Source organism: Aspergillus puulaauensis, chromosome 2, assembly GCF_016861865.1.
Source record: "Aspergillus puulaauensis MK2 DNA, chromosome 2, nearly complete sequence".
Classification (NCBI taxonomy): domain Eukaryota; kingdom Fungi; phylum Ascomycota; class Eurotiomycetes; order Eurotiales; family Aspergillaceae; genus Aspergillus; species Aspergillus puulaauensis.
This window is the reverse complement of record NC_054858.1, coordinates 5,136,918-5,159,253: the sequence shown is the minus strand read 5'-3', so window position 1 is coordinate 5,159,253 and position 22,336 is coordinate 5,136,918. Positions and strand designations below refer to the sequence as shown.

Here is a 22,336-nt window from a genome sequence, read left to right as displayed (position 1 = left end):
TGCGTTAACTATACCTCCCTCCTGCGCCCCACCCCCTCATAAAACTCCCGTTCCTCGTAAACCCTGACATCCTCCCCTGCATACACCCTGCCCTGTTTCTCCTCCTTGATACGCAGCCTGCGCACTCGCAGTACGTCATACTCGACATTCCGAGTCAACAGCCACGTCCAGCCATTCGTCACCCACGAAACCCCAACCACGGCCGCGCAGATCGCAAACGGCGTCTTGTAGCCGTTATACGCGAACCGCGACTGGAAGAGTTGCGGCCCGATGACGCCGCCGACCTGGCCAACGCAGGACTGGAAGGCCAGCGTGAATGCAGACCCGGTTGTGCCTTTTAGCGAGGAGCTTCGCCCTGCAGGTGCAAGTCTGTTAGCAGGGTTCACAGAAACAGAATTTCAGGGACGTACAAGCCCAGAACGGGATGAAGTAGACGGAATAGAACATGGTCCCCAGCACGCAGGCAACATAAATGCCGACTTTATTGTCGAGAACGGCAAGCAGGATAAAGAAAAGCAACATCGGGCCCATAATGCCGGCCATGATATATGCCGGCCGCGTCATATACGCGCGCTTGAGGAACCATCCTGAAAAGATAATCGAGAGAACTGACGCTGCTGCGGGCGGAATATTCAGTAACTGATTCCGCGGTAGACCGGCGAAGCCCAGACTCGTTGTGATGGTCGGCAGCTGCCAGCTCAGGGCGTATCCTGCGAAATTGATAAGAATTTGGGAGATCATGAACGAGTATGTCTTTTGGTCCTTGAGCGCGTCAACCACCTCGCCCATGTCGAAGTTGGCGTCCTTCTCCCTCGGCGCGTTCTCCGAGAGCCGTGCCTCCAGGTACTCCTGCTCTCGCTCAGACAGCCATTTCCTTGACCGCGGAGACTTGGGCCAGTCGGGGAGAACGAAGAAGACGACGCCTGAGAAGAGAACCGTGAACAGCCCTTCGAGGAGATATACCCTGTTCGGTCAGCTCCAATCACGACAGTAGCTGAATAGAGAGCAAATACACACCATCTCCACGCACTCAACCCCCTGAGCCCATTCATATACGAAATCCCATAAGTGATCAACGACCCTACAATCCCAGACGTATTCTGGAACCCAAACATCCACATAATCGGCAACCCCATCTCATCGCTCCTATACCACCCGCACAACTGCGCCGCAATGCCCGGGAACATCCCGGCCTCACACATCCCCAGTATAAAACGCAGCGCATACAGCCCCTGTTTATTCTGCACCGCCGCATGGCACGCAAGCACAATGCCCCAGGTTAGCATAATCCGCGACTGCCACAATCGCGGGGTGAGCCGCTTCTGCAGCAAGTTGCTGGGGACTTCGAAGACGATGTAGCTGATGAAGTAGATACTCTGGACCCAGTTGTATTCGTCGGTCGACATTTTCAGCTCGGTGAGGACGTTGCGCGCTTCGCCGACTTGGAGCACTTTGACTGCTGCAGCGTTTGTGTAGTCGATCTATCCATGTCAGTTTCCTTCAAATATCTATCGGTAGCAAAAATATATCGGTAGAGGAGGTAGGTACCGTCTTAATGACATAAATCAGCCCAATCAACCACAAGAACCGCAGATTCACTTTGCGCATAATCCGCTTATCGTCTTCGGGCGTGAACGACGCAAGAAACTCGCGTCTCCGGTCCTCCTCGCTCGTCTCGCTTGGTGCCTTGACCACATCCTGGACGGGTTCTTTCGAGTCGCTTTCTACCATCTTGACGTCGAATTAAAAAGGCATCCATCAAAATCTCAGTCTCCGAGACTTTGGCTAGGATAGACGCACTTTATACCCATCCAGCCACATGGCCAAGCGAGCTAAATTGCATCTTGCAGGCGGAGGACCAGTTGGAGATTCCCTAGAGCATGGCGCAATAAGAAGCTCCAACGATGCAAGAGGCACGGCCGCACGATAAGAGTCGTGAAGAGCCCGTGCAGGGGACAGGAGTCAGGACAGGCAATCGGGCAGCGGGATGGCGTGCGCGCGAGGAACAGCAGCGAATGAACTGCTTATACTGCTTTCCAACTCGCCCGAGAGAAAGTCTGTTTAACTGTTAATGTCATTATCGTATCGCATCATTTGGGGTAGGGATTGTTGATCTGCCTTTATTTCTTGGTGCTATCCTCCTTTTTAACGAGTTACAGGTAGCCCTGGCTTGTATCTTTATAGGGCCTTATTATATAGCTGCTAGCCTTGTAATTCGATTATATTATCAGTAGTCTGTATATCGTATCTGTCGTATCATCGTTATAAACAATCATCAAACCACCTATAATACCACACCACAACCCGACATCGTAAACTAAAGAATATACCTAAATCCCCTGGGTGCCTCCAATTCACTCCCATCAACCTCCTCCTCCCTCCTTACCAACTCCCTATTCATCCTAGCATGCACAACCCGAATCACATACGCCATCCCCGCAACCAGCAGCGCCACCGCTGCCGTCGCACTACCGCCAGGGACATACCGCGGGCCCGACGAAGACGGCCACATATAAGAGCCGTAGATACTGGCCGTGTTACCGATCATGTTTGCCGTGGCGATTGCGGCAGAGCGTTTGACGAGTGGGCGTGGGAACGAGTTTGCGACCCAGGCGACTATGATTTGGTATGCGGAGACGGCGCCCATGGGCATCCTACAAATAAATAATGTTAGCTATATAACTTAACTTGGGCTGGGCTGGGTTGGTTTGATTGTGGGACGCACATGAACATCCCTAGGAACCGGGCACCGATGTTCGTCGATGCAGTGCAGATGATACACCCGACGATACTAACAGCCATCAGACAGATAATATGGATACTACGATCGTTCGTCTTCCCAGACGTCCAGGTAACAACAAGCGAGACAAGGAAGGTCGCGATCCAAACAGGGGCCGTGATGAGGAGGGTCTCGATGTTGCCGTATTCCAGTGTCTGCACGATGGACGGGAAGAAGTACTGGAATGTCTGCGAGAGGAGAGACGCATGCTGGAGGAGGATAAAGAGGTAGATGCGCCTGTCGGTGAAGACGGCGTAGAGGGCTTCCTTTATCGAGGAGGCGCTGGTGTCGTCTGCTTCGCCGGCGTCGTTGATGAGGCGCCATTGGGCGTAGGCTTTTTCTTCGTCTTCGAGCCAGCTGGTTGTGGCTGGGTAGTTGGGGAGGAGGATTCTATCAATGTTAATCTACATTAACTAAAGGATGCATGCTGCAAGTAAAGGTGGACGTGGACTCACGGGATGAGCAGCGACAAGGCGACGGTGATGCATCCCTCGATGATAAACAGCCATCGCCAGCCAGCGATACCATGAGACATATGCAGATTCCCCAAGACGCCCGCACCAATGAGCCCACCAAAGGCGTTTGCGAGGGAGCTTCCTGCGTAGAACCAGGCGATACGGTAGCTCAGTTCCTGGCGGGTATACCAGCTCGACCTGCGCGAACAACTATATTAGCGACGTTCAATAGATATCGTGTCTGACATACATCAACATGACAGCGCCCGGGAAGAAAGGTGCCTCCACGAAACCCAGGAAGAAGCGCGCGACAACTAGACCGGAAAACGACTGCGAGGCCGCCTGGCAAGCGGAGATGACGCCCCAGATGCCCATCGCGATACCCAGGAATAGCGACGGGCGGACACGAGTGAGGAGCAGGTTCGACGGCAGCTGCATGAGTAGGTATCCGACGAAGAGAATGCTGGTCGCGAGGTTGAAGTCTGTGCCTGACATGCCGAGATCCTGTTCCAGGGTTCCGAGGCGGGCCTGCGAGAGGTTGCTGCAGTCATTAGCATTACCGAGTAGTTAGGGATTTCTTGCAACGTACTTTCGATCCAGGAAGTTGAGCAGGTACATGGCGACGAGCAGGGGCAGGAGATGCAAATCCACCTTGCGCATCAGCCGGCGGGTCATCTGCTTGTGCCATTCGTCGCTCTTGGCTGCGTAGGCCTGGTACAGCTCATCGTGCTCGAACTGGGCCTTTTGAGGCAGGTCTGCATGGCTGGTGGCAGCCTTCTCGACTTCGCTCATGGTGTGAACGATTATGGTTGAATGAGTTGACACTGGAGAAGGAGAGGGAGAATTGCGGGGGAACGGCCTTTTAAGCGACTCCAGCCATAATTCCCCAAGTCTCCATAACTCCATAACTCCATCAGTCTCCATCGTAATACCCCAAGTGGCCATCGGACATCCTCCGGGCAGAGAAACCTGGAGACTCCGGGGGTGGAGTTGAGTTCGGGGTACGGGGTAATGCCCACCGAGTACACTCTCGATCTGTCTCGTCCATAACTTCTCTAACACTGTATAACTGTTCCTTTCTGTCCTTAAAAACACTCTCCCACTATACGGCTACAGTCGGTTCGGTCCCGGTGAGCAAAAAGGCAAGCCGACCACGCACTAACCATGCCCTGGACTGTGTCTGGGCCAATCAGAAGACGCTGTATAAGGGGAAGCCGAGATCGGGAAATTGCCCCCGAGTCGAGGCTCACTCTCTGCAGTCTCAACTGATCTCCTCTCTCCAAGGTGGAGTCGGGGGTTCTCCAGCTCAGCCATCGCTCAGTGTCACGGAATCCCGAGTCATTGCCCTGCTGCACATCGTATATTTGTGAATCATACGGAGTATCCTCGGTTGGTTTGTTTACTGTTGCGCAGCCCTACTTGACGTCATTTATCTGTTAACATTCTGCCATATACCACAGCCCTAAAGTAGGATAGATCTGTAATTTCAACAATGCACTGTATTGGTCTATTATTATGTTTTTATCCAGTCCCAACTCCAACCAATAATCGGCTTCTTACTGAGAAGGACCACCAGCACCGAGCGAGTTTGACGCGGTGCCAGCTTCCTTAACATTGTCCGCATCATCAGCGCCGGTACTGGTCTTGGCCGCTTCATCGTCACTGCCGGTCTGCTTAGACGCCTCATCACCACTGAGCCTATTCAGCAGCTCGCCGAAGTTGTCGGCAGACTCCGACTCGGTCTGTTCACTACAACCGCATCGTTAGCACAGACCCCAGACAACGGAAGCAAGAAAGAAAGAAGAAAAAACATACTATGACTTCCCAGAGTCCTTCAGCGTGGTGGAAATTTCCTGCGCAACACCCACGAGCTCCTTCGTCACCTCGCTGAGCCTGTTGGTCCACTGCGGGATATTCTAGCTGGTGTTAGTCCTAGTGCAAACCAGTGGCCGCGGCTAGATGGTGATGGTTCTCCTTACCTGCGCCAATTGTCCACCGCTGCTGGCTGCAAGAGTCTGCAGCTGTTGTGTCACGTCCGATGCTGAGTTATCGGTGCTCTGCGCGAAGTTGTCCAGGTTTTGCGCCACGGTTTCGAGCTGGCCCTGGCTGATGCTGATATCGGCGGGGACGGGTGAGGCGGTTGCGAGGGCCGCGAAGAGGGTGACGGAGAGGACCTTGGAGAAGTGCATTTTGCTGGTTTAGATTTAAGGTAATAGGAACAGTAAATAGTGTTTGTTATTGTGATAACAGCTGTGGTGTTGAATGCCAGACCCGGGCGTCTGAAGGGCTATTTATGCCTGGCCGACGAGAACGAGGCTCTCAGCCCCCAAATCATAAGCCGAATACACTATCAAGTGTAGGGTCTATATTTACACCAGGCTGTGCCTGATTCTAGGCATGCAGCGAGACCCTTGTAACCGGCCCAAGCGACGGCAGTGACTGGCCACGACCTCGTATTCGCGCTGGGGCTGAGCCAACGCACGCAAAGAACAAGCGCTGTGGCGGCGATAGGGCCCAATTACAGTCGGCTCTTAACTGGCGCTCAAGCCCAGGATTTAACTATGCGGGATTGGGATTGGGCTGAGCGGAGGATGGTACGGAAAGGGGCATCGCTGGGTGCTGGTGAGATGAGGTTTGATCCTTCATAGTAGATCGTCATTCAGCAGCCTTACGGTAGCGTTATTTCGGGGAGCTGGAGATGGCTATGTAAACCTTAAAGGCTCAAACTGGTTTAGATCTTGTTTTGGTACCCTCTTCGTGAGGGAGGTGAATAACCTGCCCTAAATTCCAACGACCATGCCTGCAGACGTGAATGGAGTCATGGGATATATGCCGAGTGGGTATCGACTCCCACTTGATAGAAGGAGAGTAATGGGGCCTGGAGTAGTTGGGACAACCATGTTCGGCGCTGTTATTGTTCCTGGATTTCTGGGTCATTCTGTGCGTGATATCGCCCTGTTCAATAAGCTTACTGCACAGCCAAGGCTGTGGGAGAGGGATCCGTTCATCTACCCTCATCCATGGCAGGGCATTAACATGCCCGGTGTGAAGGACTTCGGATTGGCGTTTGGTCATCGAATAATTACACGAATCTGCATCCGCCAGCTGAGCCTGGGTTTCTCGTTGCGCAGGAGAGACTCCGACATGCTGGTGTTGAACTGGTCGACTTCCAGGGCCCAGATATCAGCGACGTCTGGGAACTGCAATAGAATGGACAGAACTGCAGATCTCTCTTACCTCCGCGAGCTCCTGTCCTGTGAACCCATACAGATATCGTCAAAGCGACAGAAATAATCACCAAGTGGACTCCTCCGCTGGCGCTATCTATTGAGTGCCTACACACAATGAACGCGCGCATCAATACACTGTTACGACAGATGCACGAGGCTTGGAGTTGTGATGGGCAACCTATTGATGCTTTACTTGGGTTCCTGCTCCTCGTACGGTGGTGCTGTTTGATAAGTATACCTATCTTGGGTTTACGGGGTTGTTCAATTTGACCGATTGGCCTGCCATGACGCTTCCACTGGGGATGCTTGTGGACAACAACATCGATACAAAGGCGAGATTAACCGCTTTCAATCCACTTGATGCTGAGAGTCGGGATCTCTATGATCCAGAATCCTTCCATGGGCTTCCACTGTCCACTCAACTGGTCGGTCGGAGGTTCGAGGATCAGAAGCTTCTTGCTGTCTCCCACATCGTGCATGATATAATTGAGAGCGAGACGCCAGAACTGTGAGAGTGAAAATGTATATAGGGTATATAGCGGAATCTCGGTAGTGGAGAGACAATGTCATATCGCAGACATCTTAATATGCAGATGACCCCAAAATGACCACTTTGTTGCTGGATATATTTAGCTATAAATCAAAATCGTGATTCAGTATCCTAGAATAGTATCTCGACCTATGGGGACTGATTTGCCTCATGTTTTAAGGTACAATGCGTGCAGACAAAGTAGAGTTTCATATACTACAAAGAACAACTCTGGCCGAACAAAGTGGAAGCGTCCCTGACAACACTCATTATACAAAGCTGTCCTCACGAAGGAGTCAAAGAATATTTAATTTGTACCAACAAATCCGATGAGGGGCAGCAAACGAAGGCTAGCTGTAGATATAAGCTACCCAGATTTATAGAATTCTGTAAACCACATCTCCAAGCAAACTCGTAGACATCTGCTATACAACAAGACTATCAATATACTGCAACATGACAGAACGGATCTGGGCAGGCCAAGTGCCACCTGTACAAGCACCAGACCGAGATCCTCCAGATCTCAATAACCTTGACCAGCTCACCTATGACCAGGCAGTCGCCTACATCGAAGACTTCCCAGACTTGTCCGAGCACATATATCGATGGGGTCGAGGCCAGGAGAACTTCTGGAAAGACACACCACGCTTGCTCACCCAGAACGCCGCTATTGAGTGGCACGAAGAGATTAACCCTACAGCAATCACGTTCACCCCACAAAACATCGCCGACAACAACAACGGAATCAACTTTCCCATCGATTACTTGGTACGGCGCGATAAGATCCACGCTTTGCATGCTCTCCACCAGGCTGGTCTCTGGACACCCACCGAGTACAACGCGTACGGTTTCAGCCACCTCAGACTGGCATATGATAACCGCGCCGAACTGGTCTTCAATTACATCGCTTACCACGCCAGGCACGACCTGGACTTCGCGCGCTCGCACCCAGCTGTCCCCAGTCTGCACGGAAAAAGCTTCCTCTCCGGAGATCTCGTAAACCACCTCGACTGGCTCCTGGAGATCGGCGAGTACAAGCTCTTCACCGTCTGGTGGAAATACCTCGACACTCCTCCGACAACCCTCAACAGCGAGGGCAACGAGGTATGTCTCAACAAAAACAGCCTGATATCCCTATTCCAGACTGCACCCCTCGGAATGGCAAGCTACCTCCGCGAGAACAACAACATCCACCTCGAAACCGTAGACACCTCCAACTTCCGCGGCTCAGTCTGGCATTTCGCGCTCAAGAACCCAAACTCCAACTTCATCGAGTACCTAGCCAAGTACGCCAATCGGAATACAATCGACATCCTGGCCAGCCACATGGAAAGTCCTCTAGAGACCGCCAGAACACTCGACCGCTTCAACCACTTCAAACAGCTGCTCTCCGCGGGCGCAAACCCAGACAGCATGGTCCTACTAGACCTCCTCGATCTCCCCCGTCCATCAGGCAAATGGTTCAAAGCCGCTCTGGGCTATTTCCGCAACATCAACCCCAACCCAGGCGGCCAAGTCAGCGGTGGCACCTTAATCCACCAAGTCATCACCAGCCTCCACCACAAAATCACTGACGTACAATCAAACCCGCACCTCAGCACAGCACAGAAAGCAGGCAAACGCCGCCGACTGAAAACGCGCGCCGCCGACCTGATTCGGCTCGTCCGGGGCGGAAGCTTGCAGGGACGTCCGGATCTGACGACGCGTGATGAGCAGGGGAAGACGGCGATGGCTCTTGCGCGAGAACACGGGTATCATGAGCTCTATGCTGCGCTGGAGCCTAGTCCATTGCCTAATATTGCGATTCCGCAGGTGGCCAGGAGAAATTCGCTTATGCCGCAGCTGCAGCAGCTGCAGCCTGGGGCGCTGATTCCGGCTAGGGGGCATCGGTATCCTACGCGCAGTTCGCGCTTACGGGGTGTTTGATCGAATTGGTTTATATTTACTTTCTCTTGGAGATTCTTGGAATATTGTATATATGATGGTTTGGATTTGGTGTATTTGTTTGCGATATGGGAAAGACCGGTGCTGGCCCTAGATTAGAACTGTTGCTGTTGATAGAATGTACGATTACTTCCAACTGGTCTTTCTGACTTTGAATTCTTGAAGGTGTGGTGTTTAGATGGCGATTCCTCATGTCAAATTCTATTTCCTAACAAACGGCCATTGTTGGTTTCGTCTAGCAACGACAAAGACGCTGAGACGCTGCCTTGTGTCTTGTGGTTCAACATTAAAGGCGTATAAAATTATCCCACCATTCTCACGACGCAAACGCTCATTCACTACCCTGGTGTCTAGATTTATCCACAAAGATACGCATAAAGGTGTCTATTTCCAAATATAATCCGTTTGACCAGGCATGCAAACAGCTTCATATCCATATAAGCAGAGGTAATGTTTCTCGGGTTTCCTAGACAAATTTCCACCTCTGTATCTCCATACACGATGGCAGGAGCTCGTATCTTGATGCCCTTACTGGGCAGCAAACCAGACATCCATACGCTACATATCGTGGATAGCATATTAAACCACCTTGGCTACGAAAGTCTTCTCAACTTCATCGATGCCTTCCCAGCTCATCTTCGCAACGTCTATGCATGGGGTCTGGGTCCTACTGGCCTCTGGATGGACGGAATGTTCCAGTGCACCCACCACCAGGAGGTGATCGACTGGCACACCAAGCGTCAAGGAGTAGACTCCCTGACTCTCCCTCTCGATTCCGCACTCCGCCAGATGAACCTCGCCGATTCCGAATTCCCCATCACGTACTGGGTCCACACCGATCGTCTGGACCTCCTACGGCGTCTGCACACCGACGGCTGCTGGGAGCCTCTCGGCTGGACACTCCACGGATACAGCTACTTCAAGATGGCATTCGACCATAAGGCCCCCAACGTCCTCGCCTACATAGCCGAACAAGTCGAAAACAACGCCACATTCTGCACATCCACAGCCACCATCCCCGACATCACAGGCATTCCGCAGATAATGCGTGTTACCCATCTCGACGTCGCCCTTGAAGCCGGCTTCGTCGATAAATTCTGGTCCTGGTGGACATCCATCCAGCCCCAACCCAACGCGACCGTCCTACTCAACCGCACCAGCCGCCGGCTTCTCTGCGAGACAGCATCCTACCAACAAGCCCAAGACCTCTTCAGCAAGCACAACATCGACATCTCCTCATCCGTTCGCCCAATCGGTAATGTCCTGCCCATGGGGTACACATTCCCCGACGGCCGCGGTACACCATGGCACCTCGCCGTGCGGAATCCGAACGTCGACTTCATCGATTTCCTGCTAAGACACATCCCCGCGCAGGTCGACTTGCTTCAAGGCGAGAAGCGCTCTCCACTTGTCGAGGCTCTTGAAGAGGGTAAACACTCGCACTTCGAGCGCCTTCTCTCAAGGACCGCGGACCCCGGGGTCGCTACGGCGCGGATCCTCTCGGCGATTCCGCACTGGAATGATAAGTGGTTTATCTCTCTGAAGCCGTGGATCCGGTACAATCTCGTTTCCCCCGGGGGTGGGTCGGCTCTTCATGCGATTGTGGAGGGGCTTAATGCGGAGCTTGAGAGGATTGGCCAGAGTGAAGAGGAGGGACTTACGTCGCGGAAGAAGGGGAATTTGAAGAGGCAGAGGATTAACCGGGCGGAGAGGCTTATTGCGTATGTGAGGCAAGGGAATGTTCATGGGCGGCCGGATTTGGGGTTGAAGGATAGTCAGGGACGGACGGCGCATGAGCTTGCGGAGGTGTATGAGTTGCATTGGATTTATAGTGCGTTGAATCCGAGGCCCAGGAGGTTGCGATAACTGTTTTAGAGGGATCGGGGTACATTGCATGGAGGCAGGGACTTCAACTGTTTTGGCAGGGATTGTGCAACTCATCTGTTCTCAGCCTTGGAGATAAGTAAAATAATAAAAGCTTCAGTAATTTTTCCCATTGGCCAATTTACTGAAACAATGATTCAGCATGATCCAAAGTGCCATTGCTTCACACCTCACCCAAAATCGTAGCCCTAATCCCGCAATTCAGTGCAGCAGTTCACGGCCATCACAACAACCCAAACAAAACATCAACAAAGAAGGCCATCTCTTTACATTTCCAGATGTCCATCCCTGTAGGTTCAAACGCGATGATGGCGTTTGCTGGCTGCTAAGCGAGAGGGGCTGGGGGCACTTAATCCTGACTTTTTGGGAAAAGAGAGATGGACAAGTCACTGTCAGGACATCACTATCATTTCCATCATCGTTACCTTCTAAGACTATCGACTTCCCACCATATCCCATCGTACGCGCCATACCTCTATCCTGTCCAACCCAGACGACACCGACATACTGTACCTCTACCAGCGATACCCCACAAATCGGCAGGATGGTGCTCCACCTAATCTGGAAGCACCTAATCAACGAAAGGGAAGACGAAAACAACAAGGAAAGACAGAACTACACAGACAGCCTCTACTGCATCCTCGACTTTCTCGACGACGACGATCTGCTGGTACTGATGGAAGCCTTCCCCACAATGGCAGGCCTGGTCTACTGGTCGTACGGCGCGAAGTACCTATGGAAAGACGCAATACAACCACGGCGAGACGAGGCTCAGACGATATATTGGCACCAGCTGCACGAGGCGCTGCGGCGGCAGAAGAAGGGTCACGAAAAGGCGATCATGTTGCGTCGACAGGCCCGGGGGGTTGAGGCTTGGAGCAAAGTTCCAGAATGGAGGCATACCGAACGGGTGATAAATCGGAGACTGTTGGCTGCGAAGATCTTTGAGCTGGAAAGGCAGTTGGAGTGTGTTGAGGATCTACAAACCCTCCATGCGAGGGCGCTGCGGCCGGTTCCTGGAGAGAGTGCTGCGCGATGGTGGAATCGAAGGTTTGCAGCGCAGATCCAAGCTGATATCAAGACGGCGATTGCTGCTGCGAAAGAAGAAGACGACGACGAGGCAGCGGAGATTAACCCTAACAACCCGCCGCCTCCACCACAGCTGGCGTCTTTCGTGGATAATGCTGTCCCTGTACCAGACGAAACAGTCGAAGAGAACTGCAAAGAAGTAAAATTCAAACCAATCGAGCGGATGATCGCGCTGGATTACCATCTGGCCCTGCGAGCCCTGAGACGACTGGGCCTGTTCGACCCCCATGGCTACACCCACGACGGAGCCACATACCTTGCCGAGGCCATCATCTGCCAAGGCCAAAGCTGCATCATGCTAATAATGAGCGGCTACGCCGCTGTCGAAATCCGCAAACTGCCATCAGTTCCCGACGTCTCGCCGTCCCAGTTTGGAATCCGTTCCCACATCAGTCTCCTCATTACAGAAAAGGTCAGCCACGGACTCGGCCTCGCCCTAGACATCCTGCTCGAGGATAACCCACAGCTCAACGCGCATACCCTACTATTGCCAAATCAGAAGAGGCGCATCTGCTGCTTCGCAACCGGCCGTTTAGCTGAGCTTCTAGCCAGTACCGGATTGGACCTCGCACAGACGACCTGGTTGACGAGAAACAGTACACCGTGGCACATGGCAGCACATAACCCGAACAAATCGTTCTATGATTTCCTGCACCAGCATATCCCGGATACAATAGACCAGATCAATGACGAGGGTGAGCTGCCGATTACGATTGCGCAGGAAATACACGAGATGGAGAGGGTGCAGTGGCTTATTGATCGCGGCGCGGCGTTTTATCCTGCTGCTCAAAGGATGTTGTCCAAGCTTTGCTCCCCCGCGGACCCATGGTTCCTGTTTTATTTCCAAGCTGTCGGCGCTGGGCTGTCTAATGATCCGTGGATAAATGATGTTGTCGAGGGATTGCAGACGCAAATAAGTGAACAGGGGCCGGGTGAGAAAGGGGAATTGATAGAACGAGCAAAGACGCTGATTACGAAGTTGAGGGCGGGGAATGGGATTGCTGAAGCGAGTTTGGGTACTGTGAATGATAGGAATGAGACGGCCCTTCAGGCTGCGACAAGGTATGGGCTGAAACAGATTCTCCGTCTATTACAGCCGCCGGCGTCATCGAGGTATAACTTGAGGAAGCGGGTGAAGAGGGATCATCACAAATAGGATTTGGTTCTTGTACTGCTAGGTTACGAGGAGTTGGTTGGTTCAATGTACCTGGTATTTGATATGCTAAATGCTATGCAGAGTTAGTTATTTACAATGCGGTTGGTAGATCACGCCGGTCCGCAAATCGGCCAGCTCAAGAACTAAATAACCCATCCCTATTCATTAAAGATTCTTCGGCGTCGTTGTTTTGGCCGGGGTATCCGACGGCGTTGACGTGCGGTCGACCTCGGGGTCGACCGCGTCAGTTGGAGGGCCAACGTAGTTCTTGTGTCCCCATACCCAGTACCAGACTGCAGACATGGCGACGAAGCCGACGAAGACGACAGAGGCGTAGTTCATGGTGTCGGGGGTGACTTCCATGAGCGTCGGCATGCTGAAGAGGGGGATGGCAATGACGGTCCACACTGGTCTTGTTAGCGGGATTAAATCAACAAATAAAAAGACAAAATAACGTACGAAGGGCAACGATGTTGCAGAAGACGCCGAGGGCGCCGAGATCGAAGTTGCCGTGCTTGATGTCTTCCCGTTTTCGGAGGATCAATGAGACAGCGATTGGGCAGGCGTAGCTGAGCGTGAGGAGGATGACACCAACACCGGAGAAGGCGTTGTACGCAGCGGTGGAGCCGAAGTAGATCAAGCCAAACAGCAGCTCGATAACCATACCCAGCGTCATGGCGTTGAGGGGAACGTCGAGCTTCTTGTTCACGGTGCGCCACCATTGGGATCCGGGAATAGCACCGTCACGAGCGAACGCCCATGTGCAGCGGGACGTCGCAGTGACACAGCCAATACCGCAGATAAGACCCAGGATGAGGAGCGGGAGGAGGAGCAGGAACGCTCCGACGGAGTTTCCGATGGCTGAGGCGAAGATGGCCGGGACGGGCTGGCCGGATGCAAGGTTGGCCAGGTAGGCCAAGTCGGGCATGACGAAGACGACGGGGATGAGGAAGACCAGACCGGCGAAGAGGTTGATACAGATGGTTCCGACCATGGCCTTGGGCACTTGGATGGCTGGTTGACGGACCTCCTCGCACATTCTACCTCGTTTAGCATTACGCTTGCATAGGTAAGGAAGAAAACTTACGTGATGATCATTCCCGTGGACGAAGTCGCATAGGCAGCTTGCAAGAGACCAATACAGAAAGACCAGCCAGCCGGCCATCCGGTCTGGGGCTCAAAGTGGCCAAACACCCATTTGGCGTTGCGTCTGCCCTCTCTGGCAAGAACCAGGAGACAGACGTCAATGGCAATAACACCAGCCAGAGTCCAGAAGATGGCAAAAGACTTGAAGAGCATTAGCAAACGAGCAACAGGGGGGACAGGGGGGTTAAGAGATTAATGCTGAAAGGCGCATTGGGAAATCTACCTCCAACCAAGGGAGCCACCTATTTCCAAAAGCCGGGACCGCATGGCAAACAAGAGTAACCGCAAGGAAGATCACGTAGGTCTCCCAGGCGCCCCAGTTGTCGGTCAGGCCCATGCCTTCTTCCTTTCCGGGGAAGACATTCAGGCAGGAAATGAACAGTTGGGTTGACCCAAAGTTCACGGCGAGGGTGATCATGATCTGCCCGGCAACGTAGGCCCAACCGCAGACCCAGGACGAGATACGGCGACACCAGACGGGCGAGAGAACGAAGGTCTGGTAGTAGACACCGCCAGCCGTGGGGAACACCGAGGTGATCTCGGCCAGCGAGGCCGCTACACACAGGATGATCAGGGATACGAGGACCCAGCCCCAGATGATATTCGCGGGACCGCCGCCGGCCAGGGCATAGTAGAAGGTGGTGGAGAGACCGTAGGGGACGGAGGCGAGGATAAAGGACATGAACACGACGTTCCAGGTGGATCGGTTTCGAGACAGCTCGGGGGTGTAGCCCAGGTTCTCCAGGATCGCATCGGCAACATCGTGGTTAGAACCGGACTCTATGGCGCTTTCGTGGAGTGCTGCTGGGGGCCATTGGGAGGCGTCTTTGGGGGCCATGGCTGCGGTGGAAGGTGGAAGTCGCTGTGGTGATAGTCGCTGTGGTGCTGTGGTGAGAGTCGCTGTGGTGCTGTGGTTGCTGTGCTGCTGCGGGGAAGTGTCGCTAGGGCTCCAGAAAAGACAGACGGGGATGGCGCTATGGGGGCTACCGCAGGGGCATCGTACAGCGTACAGGGTACAGAGGACGAGTCGATCCGTGGATGAGGAAGACTCAGTGAAGGGCGGGAGGCTGAGGCTTTAAGAGTCGCGGCTGCAAAAAAGACAGAAAATTCCTCGATTTTAGGCCCGCGCTGGCCAGAATATTATCGCATTTAATTTGCATTCACATCCACCCATTAACTGCTTCTTATCTAATCCCGCCCATCCCTGCCTGTCCGGGCATAGCCTCTGCTACGGTGCCATGGGTGGGTTGATTCTTTCATCCCCCATTGGCTGGGCACCACGCGACCCAGATTTTACGGGCTGGGGTGACGTCGCCGCTCACGAGTGGCGCCAGGTCACGTGCGCTGTCGCTCCGCAAAGCTTCCAAGATTCTTCCAAAAATCTTCGCTTCGAGTGTTTCTCTGGCAGTTCTGCCTGCTGTGAAACGCTCGGAGGAACCTCGGTCCCTGTCTCTCCCCACTGGCTGCTGCTAAATCGTCATGTTCCAAACTTCCATCGGTCGGCCTCCCGATGGCCGATGTTTTGTCCTGTTATTCCGACCCTTTCGTAGGCTGGCCGGCCCACTTGCCCCTGGCGGTCACCGTTAGCACCTAGCAGGCGTTGTAGCAGTTTTACCATCCCTCGAATACTATCGAATTCTATCGCTCGCAAAATCAAATCTCTCAGCCCACACACCGTACACATCATGGCCCACCGACGGCCGGTTTCCTACGGCGGGCCGTGCCTTGCTGTTGCCAGCCCAGTCACTGTATCTGGTATCTACCCCGGGACACTTTTCCCTGTTTGAGTTAAACCACGCAGGTGAAACGATGCTACTTGTCTGGAAGTGGTAATGTGCACGAGACTTGTTTCCCATTCAGACCACATTCACTAATAACTATTCAATAATCAAGCATTGATAGGGACATAGATCAACGGTTCGGTTCCGTCCCGGCGATAGATCAGGTTGGACGGTGTCGTACTACGTATCAGTGAGCCGCCGCGATCAGACTCATGATTCACTACTCCTTGGGCGGTAAATGGCAAACCTGTCCATAATCAGCGACAGCGACAACAGAACCGGCCCGGCGACAGTGAACAGCGGAGTCACTTACAATCTCCACATTGTTCCCACGTGGATCCGACACGAACGCCGCATAATAATTGGCATGGTATTGCGTCCGCAGGCCTGGCTTGCCATTGCACTTCCCTCCGGCCGAGATAGCAGCGTCATGGAAGGCATCGACCGTTTTGCGATCTATAAATTCAATTCAATCGTCGGATTCAGTTTCCAAGGGCTGTTTCTAGAGGTAGGTGAGGAGAGATACATACCATCCGCAGTAAATGCAAAGTGAAGATTCTGCGGCGTGTCGCTTTCCGTCTCGGAGATCCAAAAGTCGGGGACCTCGTCGCCCAGTCCAACTGTGCCGGGGAAGCGCATTATCTCTTTGTATTTCATCGGCGCAAGTGCGCTTTTGTAGAAAGTGACCAGGCTCTCGAACTGCTCTGTCGGGGCGCTGATGCCGACGTGGTCGATCTTGCTGGATAAGTCCTTATTGGGATCGAACTCCATTTTGATTTGGTGAATAGCTTTATCTCAAATTCAATGGTAGAATCATCATATTAAATCATCCATCTCGATGCCTCCGTAGTTTATATAGAGCCCAACGCGGGGGAGTCCAGCTGAATACGAGATCCAAGAAACGCAGACCGCGCCACCATTCAGATACGAGCGACGAAGAACATTCAGCCCTCCTGAGTATCTGCATCTGGCATAATCGCGATCCCATGAGGTCAATGACTTTCTCTCCCGTCGAATCAAGGATCCCGTCCAAGACTGGCGCACTGCCGGTGGCGCGTCTGGCTGGAAGGAGTCTTGGCTTGGCGAACAACAACGTTGAAGCGGAGTTATGATTGGTAATATTTTATTCGATTACTGATCGAACGATAATAATTGGATGGTTTTCTGGGTGCATTTAGTGCTGTAGAAAGCGAAAGACCGATGAATTTTTGGTGGTGCGGCGTGAAAGATGGCGATTGCTAAAATATATATCCTAGCATATTCAGTACTTCAACTACTACTATCCCACTGAAGAAGTTTTTGGATAAAATTCATTCGGGTATCATTATCCAGCCATAAAATCATACGAAATAATAAACACCAGCGAAACACCACATCTCAAAAGAAACAGTCCATGATGGTGCCCGTAACCAACGCCAACCGACCCATCCGTCGCTAGTAATAAAACAATGCACCCAATACGGAGTCAATAAAAGACACTTACAATCACTTAGACGCCATTCACAGTATCTCCGATCGCGTCACCTAGGAACCATTGTGCAAGTGTTTTGAACGCTTCATCATCCCCATGGGTGAAGTCGAACATCTTGGTGTGACGCACGACCAGCGTGCCGTTCGAAAAATAAAACTCTATGATCCGAGCTTTCAGTCCCAGCAGTGAGATGAACAGGACCTGAAGAGTTGGCAGGCTAAGTTAGCTATGGGACCAGCTAGGCGGGCAAGAAAATCAAAGTGAAAAAAAGAAAGCAAACAGGTACACACCGGAGAGACTGTGTGACGAATAAACCGAGACCTCCTCAGCTGCCAGAGCATAAGTCGAAGGGCTGGTAGCAGTTCACCGGCGAGGAGAGTGGATTCTGTGGGGACCAGGTTATTGAACGTGATGGACTTGACGTGGGGATAGGTCGGATCCTCCAAATCGGCCAGGGCGAAGGAGCCGTAAGATGGCTGCTCATGTCGGCAGAGACCAGCGGATGGATAGTCCGCAGCGCTAGAGTAGTAGTTAGCAACTGTGATCAACGAGCTTCAACCGGAGGCTGAATTCTTACCATTTGGCAGCCCACTGGATATTTGTCTTTTTGCCATAATGGAACGAGCGGCAGGATTGGATGTATGATCTTAAATGGTCACCTGTGATGTGCGCGCGGTCGGAAGGGCGGTAGAAGTCCGGATCATAGAAGAAGGAGCCTGGCTTTGGGTCGTCATCGACGCCATGGAAAGCACCCCCAAGGGTGTCCTCATCGACATCGGGAAGCTTGTCGGCAGGGAAGGGGGCAAAGAAAGCCGCTCCATGAGGCGAATCTCCGTCCAGCGACAAAAGATCAACACGAATATTAAGGGACTTCAGTTGCTGCAGATCGAGTTCGTTGACTCCGAGAGCGTTGATGTCTAAAGCAAGTTTCCTGATTCCGGCTCGCACCTCGCGGCGGGCGGGGGCCTCGACAATTCTAGGCATGATCGACTGAGTCAAGACGAGGAGATGGATGTCTAGCGAAGAGATTCCAACCAGCGAGGCTGCTTGGGCGATGGATTTATATCTCTGGCGCCGTTGAAAGTGACTGAGAGCAATGAAGCAACAGACCAAAACAAAACGGGATGCTTGGCGCCAGGTCACGGGGCAACAACCAATCAGGGCCCAGGGATTGTCACCCTTGCCGCCACGATCACGTGCTCCCTGGCGACCAAAACACCAAAACTTTATTTATAAACGGTCTTGATGTCCATATTCATCCATGCCCAGTCAACACGCGCCGGTGGTCCACATTCCCAACATGGAATCAGGAAATCCAAGCGAATCGCCGAATAAGTATTCTGACCAGTCATTGCTCTAGCGGTGCATAATTCACTGGGATTACGGAGAGCGTATCAGTGTTCAGCAGAGGTCAAGAGGTCAAGAGGTCATTCAGGTGAAGGTGGAGGTTGACTCGACATATCTATTTTAGAATCAATAAAGTAGTGAAGCTATGTAGTTCTCCACATCGCCTCAGCGAGGGCTGATTTGGTTCGTTCTTTGGACCTTGCCTTTCCATAACACATCCTCTGGAATATTACAAGAGTAACCACAACCCCACAATCACAATCGACCCTGGACGCTCTCACTATTGCCATCTTTCCCCTGTGTTACCATCTTCGTTCTTGTATCGACTTCGTGCTTTGCCATCAACAACTCCTTCATACCACCAATATTCGGTCACTGCGAACGATGGCGGGTCTGCCAGTCAAACTGCCCAAAAATATTTCAGAATGGGAGAAGCAGGTCGCTAAAACTGGCCTGACAGGACAAACCATCCACGCAGCAAAACCTGCCTCTGCCTCAAAGTTCGAATACGACGATTTTCTGTTGCTTCAAGTCATATGGGTGGAACACACCATCGGAGACCTCAATAAGCTGCTGCCCGGAATGGACGAGTGTATCGAAAAGGCAAACAAGATGCTGAAGGAATACAATTCATGGGGCGCCTACTGCCGGGGGTTTGACGGTGGAAATACCAATGAAGGGACCTTTGCAGTTGCGCGCCACTACCAGCTCGAGGTCTGCAAAACCGTCGACCCTGCGGAGGCTGACGCCCTGGTGACGCCCGTTGCACGCCGAACTCGAGCTCAGCTACATGAGGACGTGGCCCAAATGAACCTCGGAACGCCGACCAGAAGCAGCGGGATTGCCAGTTCGATGGAAGCCCAAGATCTTGACTTGGTGATGGATGATTCTGATAGTCCCCATAACTACACTCCAAGCCCATTTCGCCCAATGACTCCGGCTCCCAAAGAGCTTGCGAGCGTGCTCTACCCTCCGTCCCTGGACGAACAGATTGTCAATTGTGCTCTAGTAATTTTCCTTAACGCACTCACAATCCATTTCGACATGGACAGTAACTGGACTTTACATCGAAAGGCATTCAAAGCAGTGTTCGGTGATGCTAGTTTCGAAGCAAGAGTTGATGGATACCTCAAGCACCGCGGCAATCCCAGGGTTATTATCGAGGTGAAGCCGGCGAGTCGATCCAGCAAAGAGCTTTCCATTCAAATGCAGGAGAGCGCCCAGGTAGTCGCCTGGATAAAAAGTGACGCCAACAAAGAACACCACGGCAAGAGACTGTATGAGCCCTTCTCCTTGCACTGCATTGCACCAATTTATGCTAACCCGAACGCAGTCGTCTTCATCTGGCTCAAGATCGCCATGAGATCTACTTAACGATTGCCGAATATGATAGAGAGTATGTCAAGTACTTGGAAGACAAGGATTGTCGCAGCGGCGCATCTTTCATGACGATGCACCGCTTCGGCCCTTTCGATACCCTTGATCGCAATCACGTACAAAAGGTGGGGCCTATTTTGTTAGCCATATCTCTGTGGGCGGGATCGAACACATGGAAACATTGAGGTACTTCTGGTTTGGACCTGTAAGTAGATACAGCGAGTTTTTCATAGCATAGCGGATTGCGATATTGCAAGCGAGTGCCATAATTCAATCTATTCCGACTTCATTTGTGCAAACCAAGCCTCGACGCCTCAGCAGCGACAACATCAGGAATCTCCTCCTCAAGACTGCGCTCTTTCGGCGTCCACCCAAGCACCCTGTGCCCTCTCAGTGCCTTAGCGCGCGAGTTCAACCCCCAACTCGCTGCCTCAAAGCCAGCAGGTGTCTGGGTGGCCTCATCAAAAGACAGTTCCTTGACCTTCGGCTGCTCCTTAAGATATCCCAGCTTGTACGCCTGCTCGCCTATATACGGCGCAAGCTTACCCCAGACATGCTCGCCGTTCTCAGTCAAAAAATACCCCTTTGCGCCCCAGATCTCAGCATCATCCTTCCTCGCCGGATCCAGCGCCGCCTGAACCAAGGCACCAAACAACTCGCTCAAATCGTAAACATGAATATTATTCCACCTCGCCAACCCCTTCCCAATCTGCGGAACATACTTCTCCTTGAGAATAAACGAAGAAAGTTCATAAACCTGCCGGCCCCGAAGGGAAACAGGGCCCCTCCCACGCCCGTAGATCGTCGGCGGGCAAACGATGACCGTCTTCACGGAATCAGCGTGCTGAATGCCCGTATTGAGAACAATTTCGTCGACATTGCGATGGAATGCTGCCGATGGTAGATTCACGAGCTCGTCGACGCCATCGTCGTCGTTGAAAACTTTATCATCAGGCTCGCCGTAGACCTTGCGTACTTCGGAGTCAAAGTACGTTAGGATCCCTGTTCCGCCGGTGTGCAGCCAGTATCCTGGGCGCTGCGGCGAATGGCCCTGGATGAGTCCTTTGGCGATGGCATTTGCAGCCCCGACATGGTCGGATGAGTCCGCGGTATCTGCCAATTTTATTAACAACCCTCATTCGGGGTCTTGCAGGGATAGAAGATGAAGACATACGGAGTACAATATCCGCCCAAGCAGCCTCCTTCTCTATCGTCTCTGAATAATCCAGACCCCCAAGTACAATCCGAACATTGGGATATAACTCTTTTACATACTTCGCCTTCTCTTCTGTGCGAATGAGCGCGGAGAATTCGAAGTCGCGGTGGTGCTGCTCTAGCCAGTGGAAGGCGTCGCCGCCAATGTAGCCGGTGATGCCGGTGATGAAGAGCTTGGTGGGCATTTTGTATGGTGAATATAGGGTTATTATGTGAGATTGTAGTTAATGTTTGCAGGATGAAGAGAGGGGATATTGGTGTTGGTATTATCGATGGTGGGGCTGGCAATGACTTCATCCGCTGTTCTTACAAATCAACATTCTGCCCCTCTATCACAACTCATCAATGGCTTCACAGATGTTGTTGTGGGTTGCCTGGACAATAAGCATAATACCTGTGAAAATGAATAAATGCCGGTGTGATTAACAATGGCCAATGTATTCCGGACATTCTTGACGAATTCTGCTGGTACTGCAGAGTATTCATATTCCATGACTGTTCATGCCAATACTATCCTGCTCATGACCGCATTTATTACCGAAATGAGCTGCCTTATCAACCCGGGAGGATGATGGCTAGAGAGCTATCAACTGAGAGAGACGACATCGACGGACTTGATCGAATATCGCTGGCTGTAGGTATAGCATGCCTCAGGCACCAGGCATCACGAACTAATCAGAAAGGAGAAAGAACTGCAATTGAATTATTGAGATAAAAAGCATCATTCCGTTAATGAGTCCAAAGCCAGCAGCTCATCAAAGTGATATCATTTCCGTCCCTCCACGCCAAATAGGAACCGGCGGCTATGAACCTCGCAGGGCATTCACCAACTCCGTGCTGGACCGACCGACCCACCCCCACATAAGCTGGGGTTTACCCCATGTAACGCAGCAGCACTGATCTCCGGGCCCCGGGACCGTTCCTTATGTCCAT

At 52.4% G+C, this 22,336-nt stretch overlaps 11 protein-coding genes across 11 annotated transcripts; 4 read left to right on the top strand and 7 right to left on the bottom strand.

Moving 5' to 3' along the window:
• Positions 1-8: 8 nt before the first annotated feature.
• APUU_22089S (uncharacterized protein) lies at positions 9-1,731 on the bottom strand (the record flags this gene model as incomplete). The annotated part of the gene is made up of 4 exons (XM_041700913.1): positions 9-355; positions 411-964; positions 1,018-1,481; positions 1,549-1,731. The coding sequence occupies 4 exons, from the start codon at positions 1,729-1,731 to the stop codon at positions 9-11; spliced, it is 1,548 nt and encodes a 515-aa protein (XP_041553851.1).
• Positions 1,732-2,317: 586 nt separating this feature from the next.
• Positions 2,318-4,026, bottom strand: APUU_22088S (uncharacterized protein; the record flags this gene model as incomplete). The annotated part of the gene is made up of 5 exons (XM_041700912.1): positions 2,318-2,654; positions 2,726-3,169; positions 3,235-3,432; positions 3,485-3,775; positions 3,824-4,026. 5 exons carry the CDS (start codon positions 4,024-4,026, stop codon positions 2,318-2,320), a joined length of 1,473 nt encoding a protein of 490 aa, XP_041553850.1.
• A 764-nt stretch (positions 4,027-4,790) lies between these two features.
• Positions 4,791-5,423, bottom strand: APUU_22087S (WXG100 family type VII secretion target; the record flags this gene model as incomplete). Its single annotated transcript, XM_041700911.1, has 3 exons — positions 4,791-4,983; positions 5,050-5,150; positions 5,214-5,423. The coding sequence occupies 3 exons, from the start codon at positions 5,421-5,423 to the stop codon at positions 4,791-4,793; spliced, it is 504 nt and encodes a 167-aa protein (XP_041553849.1).
• A 2,026-nt stretch (positions 5,424-7,449) lies between these two features.
• Positions 7,450-8,919, top strand: APUU_22086A (uncharacterized protein; the record flags this gene model as incomplete). Its single annotated transcript, XM_041700910.1, has 1 exon — positions 7,450-8,919. The coding sequence occupies one exon, from the start codon at positions 7,450-7,452 to the stop codon at positions 8,917-8,919; it is 1,470 nt and encodes a 489-aa protein (XP_041553848.1).
• A 519-nt stretch (positions 8,920-9,438) lies between these two features.
• Positions 9,439-10,803, top strand: APUU_22085A (uncharacterized protein; the record flags this gene model as incomplete). The annotated part of the gene is made up of 1 exon (XM_041700909.1): positions 9,439-10,803. One exon carries the CDS (start codon positions 9,439-9,441, stop codon positions 10,801-10,803), a length of 1,365 nt encoding a protein of 454 aa, XP_041553847.1.
• A 562-nt stretch (positions 10,804-11,365) lies between these two features.
• On the top strand, positions 11,366-13,066 carry APUU_22084A (uncharacterized protein; the record flags this gene model as incomplete). The annotated part of the gene is made up of 1 exon (XM_041700908.1): positions 11,366-13,066. The coding sequence occupies one exon, from the start codon at positions 11,366-11,368 to the stop codon at positions 13,064-13,066; it is 1,701 nt and encodes a 566-aa protein (XP_041553846.1).
• A 165-nt stretch (positions 13,067-13,231) lies between these two features.
• On the bottom strand, positions 13,232-15,050 carry APUU_22083S (putative amino acid permease; the record flags this gene model as incomplete). Its single annotated transcript, XM_041700906.1, has 4 exons — positions 13,232-13,473; positions 13,526-14,106; positions 14,154-14,353; positions 14,436-15,050. 4 exons carry the CDS (start codon positions 15,048-15,050, stop codon positions 13,232-13,234), a joined length of 1,638 nt encoding a protein of 545 aa, XP_041553845.1.
• Positions 15,051-16,213: 1,163 nt separating this feature from the next.
• APUU_22082S (VOC family protein) lies at positions 16,214-16,764 on the bottom strand (the record flags this gene model as incomplete). The annotated part of the gene is made up of 3 exons (XM_041700905.1): positions 16,214-16,240; positions 16,307-16,449; positions 16,524-16,764. 3 exons carry the CDS (start codon positions 16,762-16,764, stop codon positions 16,214-16,216), a joined length of 411 nt encoding a protein of 136 aa, XP_041553844.1.
• A 718-nt stretch (positions 16,765-17,482) lies between these two features.
• Positions 17,483-18,448, bottom strand: APUU_22081S (uncharacterized protein; the record flags this gene model as incomplete). The annotated part of the gene is made up of 3 exons (XM_041700904.1): positions 17,483-17,665; positions 17,755-17,983; positions 18,042-18,448. 3 exons carry the CDS (start codon positions 18,446-18,448, stop codon positions 17,483-17,485), a joined length of 819 nt encoding a protein of 272 aa, XP_041553843.1.
• A 747-nt stretch (positions 18,449-19,195) lies between these two features.
• On the top strand, positions 19,196-20,373 carry APUU_22080A (uncharacterized protein; the record flags this gene model as incomplete). Its single annotated transcript, XM_041700903.1, has 2 exons — positions 19,196-20,088; positions 20,145-20,373. 2 exons carry the CDS (start codon positions 19,196-19,198, stop codon positions 20,371-20,373), a joined length of 1,122 nt encoding a protein of 373 aa, XP_041553842.1.
• Positions 20,374-20,474: 101 nt separating this feature from the next.
• Positions 20,475-21,588, bottom strand: APUU_22079S (uncharacterized protein; the record flags this gene model as incomplete). Its single annotated transcript, XM_041700902.1, has 2 exons — positions 20,475-21,301; positions 21,363-21,588. The coding sequence occupies 2 exons, from the start codon at positions 21,586-21,588 to the stop codon at positions 20,475-20,477; spliced, it is 1,053 nt and encodes a 350-aa protein (XP_041553841.1).
• Positions 21,589-22,336: the final 748 nt, after the last annotated feature.